This window comes from Arachis hypogaea, chromosome 19 (genome assembly GCF_003086295.3).
Source record: "Arachis hypogaea cultivar Tifrunner chromosome 19, arahy.Tifrunner.gnm2.J5K5, whole genome shotgun sequence".
Lineage (NCBI taxonomy): Eukaryota > Viridiplantae > Streptophyta > Magnoliopsida > Fabales > Fabaceae > Arachis > Arachis hypogaea.
The window spans coordinates 1414072-1429965 of record NC_092054.1 but is presented as its reverse complement, the minus strand read 5'-3'; the positions used below and the strand labels follow the sequence as shown (position 1 = coordinate 1429965).

At 32.0% G+C, this 15894-nt stretch overlaps 3 protein-coding genes across 3 annotated transcripts; 2 read left to right on the top strand and 1 right to left on the bottom strand.

Annotated features, from left to right (window-relative positions):
• The first annotated feature begins 3423 nt into the window (after window positions 1-3423).
• Window positions 3424-5826, top strand: LOC112775437 (probable WRKY transcription factor 40). Its single transcript, XM_025819044.3, has 5 exons — window positions 3424-3812; window positions 3905-3967; window positions 4301-4642; window positions 4763-4879; window positions 5078-5826. The coding sequence occupies exons 1-5, from the start codon at window positions 3729-3731 to the stop codon at window positions 5432-5434; spliced, it is 963 nt and encodes a 320-aa protein (XP_025674829.1). The 5' UTR covers window positions 3424-3728; the 3' UTR covers window positions 5435-5826.
• A 751-nt stretch (window positions 5827-6577) lies between these two features.
• LOC112775436 (uncharacterized) lies at window positions 6578-10856 on the bottom strand. The gene is made up of 5 exons (XM_025819043.3): window positions 9694-10856; window positions 8130-8187; window positions 7949-8032; window positions 7458-7599; window positions 6578-7153 (listed from the first exon to the last, which is right to left on the bottom strand). Exons 1-5 carry the CDS (start codon window positions 10190-10192, stop codon window positions 6788-6790), a joined length of 1149 nt encoding a protein of 382 aa, XP_025674828.1. The 5' UTR covers window positions 10193-10856; the 3' UTR covers window positions 6578-6787.
• A 794-nt stretch (window positions 10857-11650) lies between these two features.
• Window positions 11651-15800, top strand: LOC112776974 (photosynthetic NDH subunit of subcomplex B 1, chloroplastic). Its single transcript, XM_025821250.3, has 7 exons — window positions 11651-12236; window positions 12523-12673; window positions 12761-12951; window positions 13349-13606; window positions 14396-14501; window positions 14767-14852; window positions 15527-15800. Exons 1-7 carry the CDS (start codon window positions 11764-11766, stop codon window positions 15690-15692), a joined length of 1431 nt encoding a protein of 476 aa, XP_025677035.1. The 5' UTR covers window positions 11651-11763; the 3' UTR covers window positions 15693-15800.
• The last annotated feature ends 94 nt before the right edge of the window (window positions 15801-15894 follow it).

The window sequence follows — 15894 nt, the reverse complement described above, 5'->3', positions numbered from 1 at the left end:
GCCTCCTTGTCAAAGACTACATAACATGCATAGTCAGAATCATCAATGACATCAAGCTTTATTCGATACCTACTTAAAAAGAAAATAACATAAAAAAAAGTTAAATATAGACTTATTCAATATCTAATCCAATATACATAGACTTTAATTTAAAAAAATAAATAAATAACCTTAGAGTCATGGATAAAAGGATATTAGTAGAAAACTTGCGTCTTCATCGAGCCAAACCATCTCAATTGAGTATGGCAATGGAGAATTTTTGTAACTTGATAGTGTCCATGACCGTATCACTCGTATACGTACACACAAATTGTCGATTGTAGGATTGATGTCAGCAATTTTGTGAATACCAGCCATTGGAATAAGTATGGAGATTTTGGATATATGTAAAAAAAGGGATTGATGTACTTTAAATTGTGGTGTTTTACATCTCTCATAACTTATCCTTTTATAGTTGCATCATAACTAAATTTTTTTAAATTTGGTTGACTTCAATTTAAAATTTAAAAAATAACAAACTAAGTAAAACAACCCAAACTTAAAATTTGAAAATAACAACCTAAATAAATAATAATTTAAAAATTCTAAACTAACGTAAATCTTTATTTATAGTAATATTAGTATGTAACAACCGAAGAATAATTAACGTAAATTTTTTTAAAACTCTAAATTTCTTTAAAAGAATTTATGTAGCTGCAATTTAAAAAAAATCAACAAAATTTTAAAAAATAATTCTAAAAAGAATTAACAGATTTTTAAAAAATAGTGTTAAAATATAAAAAAGAACTATCTAAGTAAAATCTAAATAAAATTTAAAAAAAAATAACTTAAATAAAATAATTTGAAATTTAAAAAATAACAACCTAAGTAAAACAATCCAAACAAATAAAACAATTTAAAATTTAAAAAATAACAACCTAAGTAAAACAACCCAAACTTAAAATTTGAAAATAACAACCTAAGCAAATAATAATTTATAATTTATAAATATAAATCCAAAAATTTCTAGTGACGACACGTAAGCAAAAAAACTCCCAGACTCAACGTATGAGCGCCACGTCAGCAAATGAGCTTCCCATTTGTATACTATAAAGATGACGCGTATAAGGTAAAAGTAAAGTACAGAGAAGTCAATAATTCTGTAAGAGAGAAAAAAAAAAAAAGGAAAAGAAAAGGTATATATCTCTATTATTCTATAGTCTCTAATAATTATATATATACAATTCATGCAACGTGGAAAATGTTTGAAATAGTAAACGTGTAAACAAAGAATCAAGGGACCACAAACACAATAGAAACACCCACTAATATATTATTATTAATAATAATAAAGACTTAAAATTTTAAAGAATATACTAATACTAATAATAACTAAGTAAAAGAAGACGACAAATCGCTTGGTCAATAAAGAGCTTCTAGGTTTTCTAGTCACTCTAACTCTCCAAGTAGCATCATCTTATTAATTTGTTACTATTATTTTCAATGAATATTCTTATCAAATAAGTGAAAATTCTTACACTAATTAACGTAACAAAATTAAATGATATATTCTTTTAATGAGAGCCACTCAGATAAAGATTTTAAAAATGTCTTTTTTTAAAGATATTTTTTAATAATTAAAATTTAACATATATAATCATTTAAATTGTGTTAATTTTTGTCAAAATTAGACCAAATAAATTAATTTTAACCGAAAAAAATGGTAAACTAAATTTTGAATTAGTCTAAATTAATATTATTTTTTTTATAAAAAATAACTACAATACCCTTATTATAGAAAATGACTAGAATATTCTTATTATATATATTAATTTTGAAAATTCTAAATTCTAGTCCTTTTTTTCTCTGCTGTTATAGGGTTAAGATTTAGAGTTTTTAAAATTTATATATATATAATAGGAATATTTTATTTATTTTTTATAATAGGAATATTATAGTTATTTTTATAAAAAATATTAATTTAGACCGGTTCAAAATTAATTTATTAGTTTTTCAACAAAATTGATTTGTCCTGTCTAATTTTAATAAAAATAACACAATTTAACCTGTTATATGTGTTAAATTTTAATTATTAAAAAATATCTTTAAAAAAAGACGTTTTTGACATCTTTATCTGAGTGGCTCTTTCTTTTAATATAAAAAAATTATATAAATATTCAATTTTATTTATTTTTAAATTTGCCACATCTAAAAGTAATTGGTTTTTATTAATTAATTTACTACCTCAAAAGACATACCAAATACATAGATCTTGTTTATTATATGATAATAATTCAATTTCCTTTTTTTCTAAAAAAAAATCAGTATATAACAGCTAAATCCAAAACAAAATTAGAGTCCTAATACGTATATAGAAAACCTTCAAAAGTTTTATGTATTTATTGTAAATGTCATATTAGTGGTAGTTTTTTGAATTCTCGAATTATTATTATTGATAGAGAGAGCAGAGAGGTGTGTGTATTTGACTTGAAAAATTCATTTCCATTGTTTTTATTCTACCAAGAATATAATTCTGTCTCGTCATTTTCGGATAATATATGCTATTTTTTTCGATAACTCAATTCACTATACAATAATTCTCTTGTATATATAAAATACTTATATATATATTTAATTAAGTAATACCTAGTAAAATAACTAATTTTATATTAACTATGTGAATAGTTATTCATTAAAAATAAATTTGTATATTATATGTAACAACTATAACTATATCCTATGCTTGAACGTTATTTTGTATAAAATAATAGATGGAATTGCCACGTACGTCTCCTTATCTAGTTTTACTGGCTATGTATTAAAATAGAAAGAAAAAACAAGAAGAAGAAAATGGGATAAATAATTAAAAGAGAAAAATTGAATTGAATAATAAATAAAAAATATATATTTAAATAGGTTTTACATCAATTTTGTATCGGATATTTTTATCTCTAAAAATATTTTATTATATTAAAATTTTTGAATTTTTAAAAATAAAATATAAATTTTTACATTACATTTATAAAAATTTATTGTCTAAATACAAACAATAAATTTAACTAAGATAAAAATTAATATGTCTTATTTTTATAATTTTTAAAATTTCGATGTAATAAAATTTTGAAAAAAAAACAAATAGGTCCTTGATTTTTTGTCTCGTGGACATTTTTGTCCCTTACTATTGAAAAATATTTTTAAGTCTCTGACCTTCACAAAATTTGGACAGATCAATCCCTCCGTCCAAATGCCTCCGTCAGGGACTGATCCGTTCAAATTGTGTGAAGATTAGGGACTTAAAAATATTTTTTAATGGTCAAAAACAAAAATATTCGTAAGACAAAAAGTTAAGTACCTATTTATCTTTTAAAATTTTTTTAGAGACAAAAATGTCGAATTCAAAAATGTTCAGACTTATTTAAATAAAGGAAGTGGACCAGTTTCTGTGTACATTGCAAATGCCAGCTATTTAATTAATTATAAGCAAGTGGTTGGATATATTTCCCCATGTGTGGTCTTTCCACTCAGTTTCCTTCTTCAACTTGGATTCATTCATTGAAAAAAGTGATACCTTATTGGCTTTTATTCCTCTTTCTCTCTTTCTCTATCTATATATATACACATGCTTTGTGTTAGTCTCAATTGGTTCACTCTTTAATTTTTCTAAGGGTTTTTTCTTCATCTTGGTTATTAAGTGCTTATTATTTGGGAAAGTTCTTCTACTTTGTTTGAATTCGATAGATTTGACAACTATGGATTGTTCTTCTTGGATTAACACTTCCTTGGATCTCAACATTAATCCTCATCATCATAGAGTTCATCACGAGGAAGTTCCTGTAAGTATTGTTATATGTGAAGTGCTTTGGTAAGAACAATGTCTTGAGATGGAGATTAATTCTTTGTGTTTTTTTGTGTTTGTTGATTTCAGAAGAAACAGGTTGAAAGCAATGTTTTCTCATTGGGGTTGTCCATGGTTCCTTTGAAAGAAGAGGTTAGTTTAGTAATTTCATCTGTTAGCAACAATCTAGAAGAATTGATTGATTTTCAATGATTAGAATATGCAAAATAGATCTCTTTTGTGGTTTCTAATTGAAATGATTGGTTGTGTTTGTAGTTTAATATAAGATAAGGTTATCAATCTCTTAAGAGTTTGCATAAATTTGTAGAACTTAGGTAAACTTAAATAGTAAAACTCAACTCATAAACTCGATTCAGGAAAGTAAACATGGAAAACTGTAGAATTTGATGAACTTTTGGTATTCAATTATTCATGCATCTTTATTTAGAATTCTGTGAATGATCCAATTTGTGTTGCTATTTTCAGTCCAATACCGATTACTTAGAAGAGGAACTGAAGCGTGTGACTGCCGAAAACAAGAAATTGGCTGAAATGCTCTCTGTGGTTTGTGAGAATTACAACACTTTGAGGAACCACTTGATGGAATACATGAAGAAAAATCCTGAGAAGGAGCTTAGCCCTTCATCAAAGAAGAGGAAATCTGAGAGCAGCAACAACAATTGTGATCCGATGGCATTGGCGTCGAACAATGGGAACTCCGAGAGCAGCTCGACCGACGAAGAATCATGCAAGAAGCCAAGGGAAGAAACCATCAAGGCTAAGACCTCAAGAGTTTATGTTAGGACGGAAGCATCCGATACAAGCCTTGTAAGATTCTTTACTCTTACAGCGTTGTTTGATCTGTGTAGCCGACCTTTTTTGATAGTAGTATTATGAATGATTTTGTGCAATTGTTGATAGGGTTTGTTCTTTTTATGTATTTTTCAGATTGTGAAAGATGGATACCAATGGAGGAAATATGGACAAAAAGTAACAAGAGATAACCCTTCTCCAAGAGCATATTTCAAGTGCTCTTTTGCTCCAAGCTGTCCTGTAAAGAAGAAGGTAAATCCGACAAACGAAAGAAAAAAAATTGTCTTTAAATATCTGTCATTATAGGACCTTCATATAGAAACCGAGTCCGGGATAAGTACAGGATAGATATCTGTCCCAGCCTCGGTTCCTTGAAGTTAGTGGCTACTATCCTGATGTAAAATTTCATCACAAGCTAAGTCAGTTTTGTTGTTGCTTGGTTTACTTCAGGTGCAAAGAAGTGTTGAAGATCAATCTGTGCTGGTTGCGACTTACGAGGGTGAGCACAACCACCCCCTCCCTTCTCAGATGGAGGCAACATCCGGCTCGAACCGTTGTATGACCATAGGTTCGGTGCCTTGTTCGGCATCAATTAGCTCTTCTGCACCAACAGTTACTCTTGACTTGACAAAATCCAAGCCCAACAACAACAATGATTCCAAGATTACAACAAAACCAAAGGTTGATTCACCTGAACAAGTACCTAATGTTTTGGTGGAACAGATGGCTAGTTCATTGACCAAAGATCCAAATTTCAGAGCAGCACTTGTTGCTGCCCTTTCAGGAAGATTGATGCACAATAATTGAATTGAGAATTTGGTGAAAGTGTAGCTATTTAGCATAGTGCCAACAATTTAGACATTTTCCATAAATGGTTCATTTTTAGAAAATAGGATCTTATTATATATGTAAATACAAACATTAGAAAAATTGAGACATATTTCTCAGTTTGATCCTATAAGTGGAAATTAAGATCCACTGAGGATGTGGATTCTGCATCATGGAAAAGATCTAGGTTACTTCAAATTTGATTTTCCAAATTGAGTTATTTCCAAAGAATTTCCTTTCATACAGTTTGTAGTTCTGATGGCTTTATAATTTCTCCTTTCAATTATATATAGATGATTTAATAGGAGTGATGTAAAGCTAGGACATTTTCCAAGCTGTTCAATACAAAGATTCAGGCTCCTTGTTTGAGATTTTGCATTTTGGAATTTATCTTATACATCAATCAAGAACTGTACATTTATGCAATTTTTTTAAGTTACAAAATTGATCTAGTTTTATACTTGTTTCAATTGCTCCTATAAACATTGTACTTATTTGAATCTAGCTTAAACATTATAAGTATGTCACATTTGGAAGAAAAGGTTGATTTAGCTGTTAAGTATCTTGCCTCAAACCTAATTACTTTTGAAACATTCATTGTATTTTGTTTGCTGAGACAATTTCATTTTTGATCAAACCACCAAATTTGGTCAAGATTCCTGGGATCTCTTCTTCAATATTCTAACAGTGATTACATGACATTAGGTAGAAGTTAGAAAGTGATATACTAATAGGGGCCCACATTGTTGAGGTGCTCAATCAAAACTTTCAACTTAGTCCATTGTTTTACCATGATGACCAATGACCAGGTAGGTAATGCTGGACATTGTTGAAAGAAAGAGTACCTATGGGAATAAGATATCACAAGGTGTACCCTTGTCTTGTCCCCATCATAGGGTAAATTGAATAGTTTTCATGAATCATGAGCATATAAAATAAGATTATTTTGATCCTGATTAATCCACCAATTAAACCATCAATTTCCAAGTTGTTCTTATCAGAAATTGGACTTGACTTAATTAAAGTCTCATTACCAATCTTTTCCATTTGATTAAATAACCAAATCAACCATTACCTTGATCAATCTCACATTAGTCAGCATATAAAAATAAAAGGGTAGGCTAAGAGCAAAATATGACTATTTCAAGAATCTTTAATACAAGAGAACTTGAAGAAATTGCCAAAGGTCATTTTGCATTTTTCAAATACATCTGCATTTCGGCTAACTTCATATCTCTATGGATTTTTTGTACACTCCACAACCTACCCTGTTCCCTGACAACTACCTCATTTGACAATATGATCATTGATCAAAGTTCTAGAACTCTAATTTCAGGTGAAGCTCAACTTGTTCACGGCTAGCAATAGACCTGTCTCCGTTGATTCGTCGTTTGCTTTTTCCTTGACCTTGGAGTTGAAGGAGCTTTCTTTGCAGACTGGTTCCGAGTTTAAGGCACACTCCTTGAATCTGAAGCAACTGATTAGGTGGTCATTTGTTAGTCCAGCTACTTGCATGAATGTATAAATGACCGTCGGACCCACACTCCGGAACCCTCTCCTTACAAGTTCTTTACTTATGACTTCGGCTTTTGGAGATTTGACTGGTACTTGGCGCGGATACCTGAACTGGCTGACTATTGGCTTGTGGTTCACAAAGTTCCAAATAAATGTGTCAAAGGAACCAAACTCTTCAATTAGCTGCATTGCAATTGAAGAAGACAAAAAAATGTTAAAGACAGTGCAGAAAGCCTCAAGGTATGTAGTTATGGACCAAGAACATTTTTCTTTCTCAACCAAGTCTTCTTAATCAATTCATATGTGGGTCAGGGTCTCAGGAAGTAGGTTTCTTTCATTTTCTAAATGTTTTCTATGGCAGGTAGCAGAAAAGTTTGAAAGTTAAGTGTTAAAGGTTGATTCCCTGAAGCTAGAACCTTTTGACAATGACTAAGGAACCATTCTGTGTATAAGAAAATAAAGATGTACCATATTATAGAGTATGTACCTTACTAATCTGGCGTGCATTTTCAATTATCGATCGCAACCTGAGATCGGACAGCAATGAGCTGGCAGTGCTTCCTGGTGCAACTATCTTTTTCTCATTCAGTTTTGAGACAGAACTTGGATCAAAATCCAAAAAGACTTCACTGTGTTCAGGAATACATGAGAACAATTAATAGAATTTTTTGAGCAGTTGCTACATATGAGAATCTTCAGAATCAATGAAAAACCAAATAGTACTGGAAATATATATTAACATGCTAATTATTTAATGACCATTCTCTTCCGATACAAGTAATATTAATAGAGAAGCGATATTTAATACGAAAACAAGTCTGTACTGTCATTTCACACTGATTTTTGTCATGGTGCAGTCTACCACCATGTCGGGTTTCTGAACATTGTACCAAATTGTTTTTTACTATAAAGTGGAGCTCGTATACAAATATGATTGAATCCAGAATACATAAAATCCGAAGAAAATTATGTCAGTACCGAAATAACTGCCTTTTGCTAAGAATGGCAGGCCATGTAAGTTCAGCCAAGGCTCCAGAGAAGCTGAGCAACTCAAACAGTTTCCTACACAAAAAACCGAATTCCAGCATTCATAGAGATTCAACACAGAAGCTGAAAATAAAAGAAAAGACTCTGCAAACACCAAAACAAACTGGCATACTTGTCATCATGAACAGGAACTCCCCACTCTTCGTCATGAAAAGCAACATAACTTGGTTCTGGCACAAATGAGAATATATCAGAAATTAAAGAAGAACAAGAAATGATAGTTACAATGTTAATGCAATAGATAACTTATAACATTTTATTTATCCTCCCCTAGGTTTAAAGGTACAGAAATTTTGACTAAAGAACAAGGCATATGACCAATGCAAAATTATGAATCTTAGAATTATTGTTTGACATAAAACACCTTAGATGCCCAGTATGAGGTAGAATGAAAGAAAATTAGTGATGCTAACTCGCTGCTATAGCACCCTGCTTTGCCAGACATCATTGCATCAAATTCACAGTGGCAATAGCAATTACCATCTCGGTGAAACAAAATAAACTGTTTTGAACACATGTTTAGAGCAATTAATCATCAATAATTTTTTTTGGGGGGATTGGGGAGGGGGGAGGAATAATTTTTTTTAGCTTATGATCCAATTTTAACTACACTAGCAGCCACTAGTTTCCTTTGCAATCAATACATATGACTTATGCTTATGCCTATCAAAGATGTGAATGTGGCATATCTGTGGAAAACAGAGCTTGATATGGTGAGTTACAACACCCCATCCCCCAAAAAAAAATTATTGTTCTCCCTTTTTGGGCATTAATGTTATCATTGTCATTTGCTCTATGTAAAAAAAACATGACATACAAAGCTGAAGCCTGAAGGTGCTTTTTGACCAATAGTTCATAATTTGAAATTGGGATGAACAAGAGAAAACGTATTAGCATTTAGTAATATTCAAACACCAGATGTTAATTAGACTTTACAAAAAGATGGAAACTATCAAAATTAAGAACATATCTCAATAGAAACAGTGTCAAGTGTCAACTACCATACTGGATTCAAGCACAAATTTCTGTCCAATTATGGCTATTCTATGGACAAATCCCCACAATATTCACATCCTAATTGAGTAGTTAACTTACAAAGCTGCTAAATAACTAGTTGGTTCACTAAACTTAAACACCGGGAAATTTCTAATAACCATTGCACTTGCTTTTCCTAAAACCACATATTTCTCACATCCCATCAACTTTAGAAGCATGTTCAGCTATTTTCTTATTTTTGTTCCATTATCTCACTCTCTAGACCCTACCAGTGAAACCATGCCATTGTATACATAATAACTCTTAAATAACAATCCAAGCATTGTAACACTAGATGGAGTCAGCTACATTATTCAAACAATACCATAACATATTAAAACCTATCCATCTTAAGTGTTTCCAAAATCAATCATATCTATTATAATCAACTATCAATTATTGAAGTAATTTTAATCTAATAACTAATCCAGACACAACCTAGGTGGGGTCAGCAACATAAATTTGACAACACCATAATGTCCTACCATTATTAACCACATTAGATAACATACTACTAATACCTATCTATCTCATCTTTATAGCTATAACCAACAACATCAATGTCACAACTTGCAAACTAACTACATTAAAACAAAATCATGATTCATGAACATGAAGCAGCAATATAAGTCAAAAGATACCTGTATTTGGTGTTACCCAAGCACATCTTTTCTTGCCCTCCAAGCTATCACATGAATCCACCTCAGCACCATTATCAGAAGCAGCAGCCACACTGCAATTGTTGACCTTCTCAACCTTCTCAGCCTTGACACTACCCTGCTTCTTCCTAGCCACCACACTGACCCGACGCGCCGCCACGGCCGCAGCCTTTCCGCTCGATGAAGCCCCGCTGTGAGTGGAGGAATCCGTCGACGAGGCATCGGATGAACAAGAGGCATTCATTGACAGGTTCTTCAGCAGTGCCTGATGGTGGCGCTCCTGCCGCTTCAGAATTGCCGGTGCCGCCGCCGGCGAAGGCTTCTTCTCCTTTGACACAGTCTCTGGCGAAGGCTTTTTCACAGGTTTCCTCCCGTCGCTGGCGGCACGAGCCTTGTTGCAGGCGGGGACGAGCACTTGCCGGAGCTCAGAGTCGCCGGCGGCAGCCACATTCATGGATCGGACTCTCGGTGGACCCGACATTACAGCTCTTCTAGAACCTTCTTCTGAAAACTCTCTCGAAGGTCAACAATGCTGAATAACGAAACACCACAGGAATAAAAATTCAAAATTTAAGGCTTTCACTCACACAATCGGAAAAAAAAAAAGAAGAGTTTTTGTTGGGTTTGAAAATTTGAATTCCTAATTGAGTGGTAAGATTTCAATTCAATGCAAAACCCTAGTGTGTCTTTTTCTTTTTAGCTGCATTGCTGAAAACTGAGCTTCTTTTTTTGGGGTTTGTGATTTTCTTTTTGTTGTGTGAGTGAAAAAGGTTGAAGCTTTGGATTGTTCTGTTTATGGGGTGGGTGCTTGAGTGAGAGTGGCGGAAAATGGTGGAGAGTGTGTTTAGAGTGGTGAGAAAGTTTATGAGAAAGGGTGAGAAAGTGAAAGGAAAATTTAAAAAAAAAAAAACACAATGTGAGTGAAAGTGAAGAAGAAGAATTGGAAAAGGGAAAGTCTAAAAAAAATGGGGTGGTAAGGTAAGTTTGGTGAAGAAAGCAACGAATCAAGGAAGAGCATATGAGAGAGAAAGGAAAAGGTTATAACTTGACCAATCATGAAGTGAAACGTATGAGAGAGAAAGTTTGGACAATAGGACACATTTTTTCTGTATATTATTTTTTTCTATATCATCATAGTATATTTTGTTATCATATCTTGGGGTGTTATTGGTTCGGTTTGGTTTGGTTTTGGACCAAAAATTAACCGAACTAATATATTCGGTTCCTACAGACACACAATCGTTCGGTTTGTTATTTTTACAACAATCGAACTGAATCGAACCGAACTAACAGCAGTTTGGTTCGGTCGATTTTTTCGGTTTTTAATTTCTAATGAACAAAATATAAATCACAATAATTAGAGGTTTAAAATAATTAATAAACTGAAATAATAAGAGTAAAATATTGAAATGGTTAGGAGTTGGAGATTTTTGTTGTTAGGTTAAAGGTTAAAATGGTTAAAATATTGAAATTGATGCATATCTTCGGTTCGGTTTGATTCGAGCCAACCGAAAACTAAACCGAACCGATCGATTTTGTTAGAAAAAAACCAAAAAAAACCAATTTTTTCGGTTTTTAAATCAGTTGTTGTAATTTTCGGTTCGGTTTGCGGTAATTTTCGGTCAGATTCGATAACTTACACCCCTAATCATATCAGCAGCAGGCTAACGACTAATTCGTCGTTTTCATTTAAGAGTTTGTGATTAATTTGTCGTTTTCATTTAAGAGTTTGTTGTTGATGAATATATTATTACATTTATAAGACAAAATTTAAATTTTTATCACTTATTTAAATAAACGAGTGAACTAACTATTCGAAGTATTGACATATCTAATTGGAAGATATTGCCGGAAAAATTAAAAAAAAAAAAAAAAAACAAAAAAAAAAACAAAAAAAAAACTGATAACTCATACTAATAAACCGCAACTAGAATGTAGAAAAAATGGGACCCACTTATCCAACGCTTTTCCACACATTCAAACATTTCATCACCCTCCCTTTGCTACTACTACTAAACAAAAAGAAAGGAAGCAACTTTGTAACAAATTTCAATGGCTGCAATGTATAATTTAGTGTCAAATCCAAAATCCTTATCATCATTCCTCACAAACCCACCTTCCATTCCATGCACTAACCTCACTCATGTCTCATTTGACCAATCCCAATATTGTTCTTCATACTCATCCATCACTAGAACAAGGCCAACAAGATCATCATCATCATTGTTTCAGAGCAATGCCAAGAAGAAGAAGAATCCATGGTTAGACCCTTTTGATGATGGTGAGGATCCTGACATGGAGTATGGATCATTGTTTGCTGATGGGAAGCAAGAGGAGGATCCAAGGCCCCCAGATGACCCTGACAACCCTTATGGATTCTTGAAGTTCCCAGCTGGTTATGCTGTTGAGATTGCTTCTTTGGGTCTCAAAGTCAGAGGTGATGTTAGGAGGTGCTGCTGTGTTATCTCTGGTGGTGTTTATGAGAACCTCTTGTTTTTCCCAACTATTCAGTTGCTCAAGGATAGGTACACTTCATCATCATGAATCTAAAATTGTGTTTGATATGTCTTTTAGAATAGAGAATGCAAACTTGCCCAATTTTTCATTTCTTTCTCTGTTATTTTTAGACTCTTTATTTTGTTTTTAATTATGAGATAGTAGTTTTAAGATAATAGGTAGTTTTTGATAAGTGTTTTAAGATAAAATAGATAGTGACATTGAAAAAATAGTAAGTAGACCTAGGCTAATAAGTTTAACACAAAAATTGTACGAAATTTTGTTTTAAAATTTTCTAGATCGATCACTGTACAGATACCCTGGAGTTCAGATTGATGTGTTGGCATCAGAGAGGGGGAAGCAGACATATGAAATGAATAAGAATGTGAGGTGGGCAAATGCTTATGATCCTGATGATGAATGGCCTGAGCCTGCAGAGTATACTGATATGCTTGGAGTTCTTAGGGTACATTTTTTCATTTTTACTTCTAAATAATTTTATTCTGTGTTAACTAGTGATGAATTGTTTGCATTATATATATTGTGATTGCAGAATAGATTCTATGACATGGTTTTGAGCACAAAATTAGCAGGGCTTGGGCATGCAGCATTCTTGTTTATGACAACAGCAAGAGATAAATTAAGCTATGTGTACCCAAATGTGAATGCTGCTGGGGCAGGATTGCTTTTAACTGAAACATTCACTCCAGAAACTTTGAATCTCTCAGATGGAGGATATTATATGTGAGTTTTATAGCTTCATAACAGGAAGATTTACTAAATCATATCAGGTAGGTTTTTCATGCCATTGGTTAGGAGCATGTGTTAAATTACTATGGAGGTCCTATACTTTATTCAATTTTTAATTAGGCTTAAAAATTTGCAGTTAATTATCTATATTAGGATACAAATTTGTAACCTGGTCTGTGTTGATTAAACATTTTTAACAAAGTATTTGATTATATAAGTTTTTTCAATCAAATTCCTAATATAAATTTATTTTCAAACAAATTTAGATCATAAAAGCTTCACTGAAAATTAAGTGAAAATATAATTTTTAAGGTAACTAAACCTTAAGATAAGTGAATCAAAACACATACTAACTGAGATTTTTTTTGTTGCTATGAGTTTGATTGAGTAGGTATGAACAAATGAATGATTGGTTGGGAAGGCCATTCAGAAGTGTTCCAAGGACCCCAGTGCCACCCCTAAGGGTATCACTGTCAAAGAAGGTGAAGGAGGCTGTGGAGACTAAATACACAAATGCAGGTGCTCAAAAAGGGAAATATATTGTCATTCATGGCATTCAATCAGATTCTAAGGCCAACATGCAATCTAGGGGTGATCATGATAGCTTGCTTCCCATTCAAGTTTGGGCTGATATTGCATATGAGATAAGGTACAAACTTTTCATAGTAGCAAGGATTTTAATTTAACTCTTAAAATCGGTTGATATTATGATTTTAAATGAGTTAACTAATTTTAAAATTTTGTTATTAGATCGGACAATTTTGCATTGTTGAAAACTCAGTTGCAGTGAACTTCATGTGAAGTTGATAGCTGAAAATCGTTAAATAATTTGACAGGTTTGACTACATTGTCATTTAACGGCTCTCAGCTATTAACTTCACATGAAGTTAACTGCATCTGAGTTTTCACCTTTTGCATTTTAAATATTGTTATGATCGAGTCACGAAAAAGAATGTTGTTATAAATTTTATATTTTACGTGTTTAATTTGTCGTAAAATCTCGATTTTCTTTATCTTTATCTTGTCCATTTTTATTAATCAATCATGAAAAGTATAGAGTAATTATCTAAGGGTGTGTTTCAAGTTCAACATATGATCAAGAGTTTCTTGAGTCAATATTGTTTACATTTTTCATTTTGAAAAAAAAAAAAAAACTATTACCAAAATACACTAATTGTTAATTATTGCTTCAAGCATAGAAGACTTGTGACAGCAAGTTAAAGATGTCGACTCAAAAGCATTTTTAATGTGATGTAAGAGTTTGTCTTGTTCAATAATTTTAAGCTTTCGGCCTTTTCATTTTACTAAACAAGTAAAAAAGGCATCATGCTTAACTTTGGTAATTATGTTTACTATACATGTTCTGTTGAAACATCCCCTCAGGATTATTACCATTATTATGAATGTTACCGAAATGTTTTTAATGTTTGAGGAACAGGGAATTTACTCCAGTTTTTGTGATTCCACATGAGAAAGAAAGGGAAAATGTGGAGGAAGTTGTTGGAGAAGATGCTTCCATAGTCTTCATCACCACCCCTGGACAGGTACTCAACTATACTCTTCTTTTGTAAGAACTAAGAAGTAAAATTAGATAGTTTATTTAAATTGTAAATAAGATGAATGAATTAATTATTAAAATAAATAAGACCTTTGATAGAGAGCAATAGGCTTTTGAACACACAGTAAGGCATTTACTATAGTTTTAGATAGAAAATAAAATAATGAATAAATTAATTGATAGAAATTGTTTTAAAACCTTTTCATTATACAACAATGATAGCATTTCATTCTCTTGTATGTATGCATCAGTTGGCTGCTCTTATCAATGACTCAGCTGGAGTGATAGCTACAAATACAGCAGCCATTCAACTTGCAAATGCAAGAGACAAACCAAGGTAATTTATTAATCAAATTAATGATCAGTGTCCCTTAGGTAGCATTTGGTGGAGAGACAGAGACAAAAAGACTGAGACACAGAGACTAAGAGACAGAGATTGAAATAAATCTTAGTATTCTGTTTGGTACAAAGTGGGAGACAGAAATTGAAACAAGAATGAAATTCTAATTTAATTTGTACAAAGGGTTAAATTGAAATTAATTAATTGAAATAAAAGTATTTTAGGTATAAAATATTATCAAAATTTCAGTCTCCATCTCTAAAAATTTTAATCCCCTGTGTCCCCACTTTTTGGAGGCACTGAAATACTGAAATTTTGGGGACAGAGACAGAAATTTTAGTACCAGTCTCTAAACTAACAAACATGATACTGAGTCTCAGTCTCCCAGTCTTTGTCTCAGTATCTCAAAACAAATGCTACCTTAACTCCTTAAGGGGCCATTTATTTAGAATTTGATGACCACATAAAATGCTTATTTCAAAAACCAATCAAAAGGTGTGGATTCTCTAGTATGAGTTTTTAACATAGATCTACCATAATTAAAGAGGTGAGATCCAAATAAATGACAATAAATATATAAAGATTAAGTGATTCACATGCCAGGATTTATTCCCATCAAACAACACATGCATTCCAATTCCTAAGTTGAAATTGTTCCTCTTATGATGCAGTATTGCATTGTTTTGTTCTGAAGAGAAGGGAAAAAAGTTTGTGCCTGATGCAGAAGAGAAGAAATGTACTATAATATCATCAAAGACAGGGAAGTTGATTGATATTGATGTTGAGGCTGTATCAAATGCAATGCAAACTTTCAATGTCTCTCTAGCCTTAGTGTAGTGGATGAGGGAAAAGAAGGAAGGATTCTGCACTTCCTGTTAAGTGATTGTATCAAATGTTGTCGTTTAACTTTGAAATTAATAGGAAAGACATATTTCTCTCTAGAAATTCATGGTTCACTTAGTGTTCTTATGATAAAGCAGGAAATATGAATACCATAGGATAGAAAAAACTTTGAAAAGCACCAGAATAAATCCTAAAT

What these genes read in the sequence shown, in the direction of transcription:
- LOC112775437 (XM_025819044.3), top strand. Translation starts at nt 3,729, where the DNA reads ATGGATTGTTCTTCTTGGATTAACACTTCCTTGGATCTCAACATTAAT. An exon ending in TTCATCACGAGGAAGTTCCT is followed by an intron (nt 3,813 to 3,904) that starts GTAAGTATTGTT and finishes TGTTGATTTCAG; the next exon opens with AAGAAACAGGTTGAAAGCAA. An exon ending in AAGCATCCGATACAAGCCTT is followed by an intron (nt 4,643 to 4,762) that starts GTAAGATTCTTT and finishes TGTATTTTTCAG; the next exon opens with ATTGTGAAAGATGGATACCA.
- LOC112775436 (XM_025819043.3), bottom strand. Translation starts at nt 10,192, where the DNA reads ATGTCGGGTCCACCGAGAGTCCGATCCATGAATGTGGCTGCCGCCGGC. An exon ending in TTGGGTAACACCAAATACAG is followed by an intron (nt 8,188 to 9,693) that starts GTATCTTTTGAC and finishes CATTTGTGCCAG; the next exon opens with AACCAAGTTATGTTGCTTTT. An exon ending in ATGCACGCCAGATTAGTAAG is followed by an intron (nt 7,154 to 7,457) that starts GTACATACTCTA and finishes ATTGCAATGCAG; the next exon opens with CTAATTGAAGAGTTTGGTTC.
- LOC112776974 (XM_025821250.3), top strand. Translation starts at nt 11,764, where the DNA reads ATGGCTGCAATGTATAATTTAGTGTCAAATCCAAAATCCTTATCATCA. An exon ending in ATTCAGTTGCTCAAGGATAG is followed by an intron (nt 12,237 to 12,522) that starts GTACACTTCATC and finishes ATCACTGTACAG; the next exon opens with ATACCCTGGAGTTCAGATTG. An exon ending in AATGCAAGAGACAAACCAAG is followed by an intron (nt 14,853 to 15,526) that starts GTAATTTATTAA and finishes CTTATGATGCAG; the next exon opens with TATTGCATTGTTTTGTTCTG.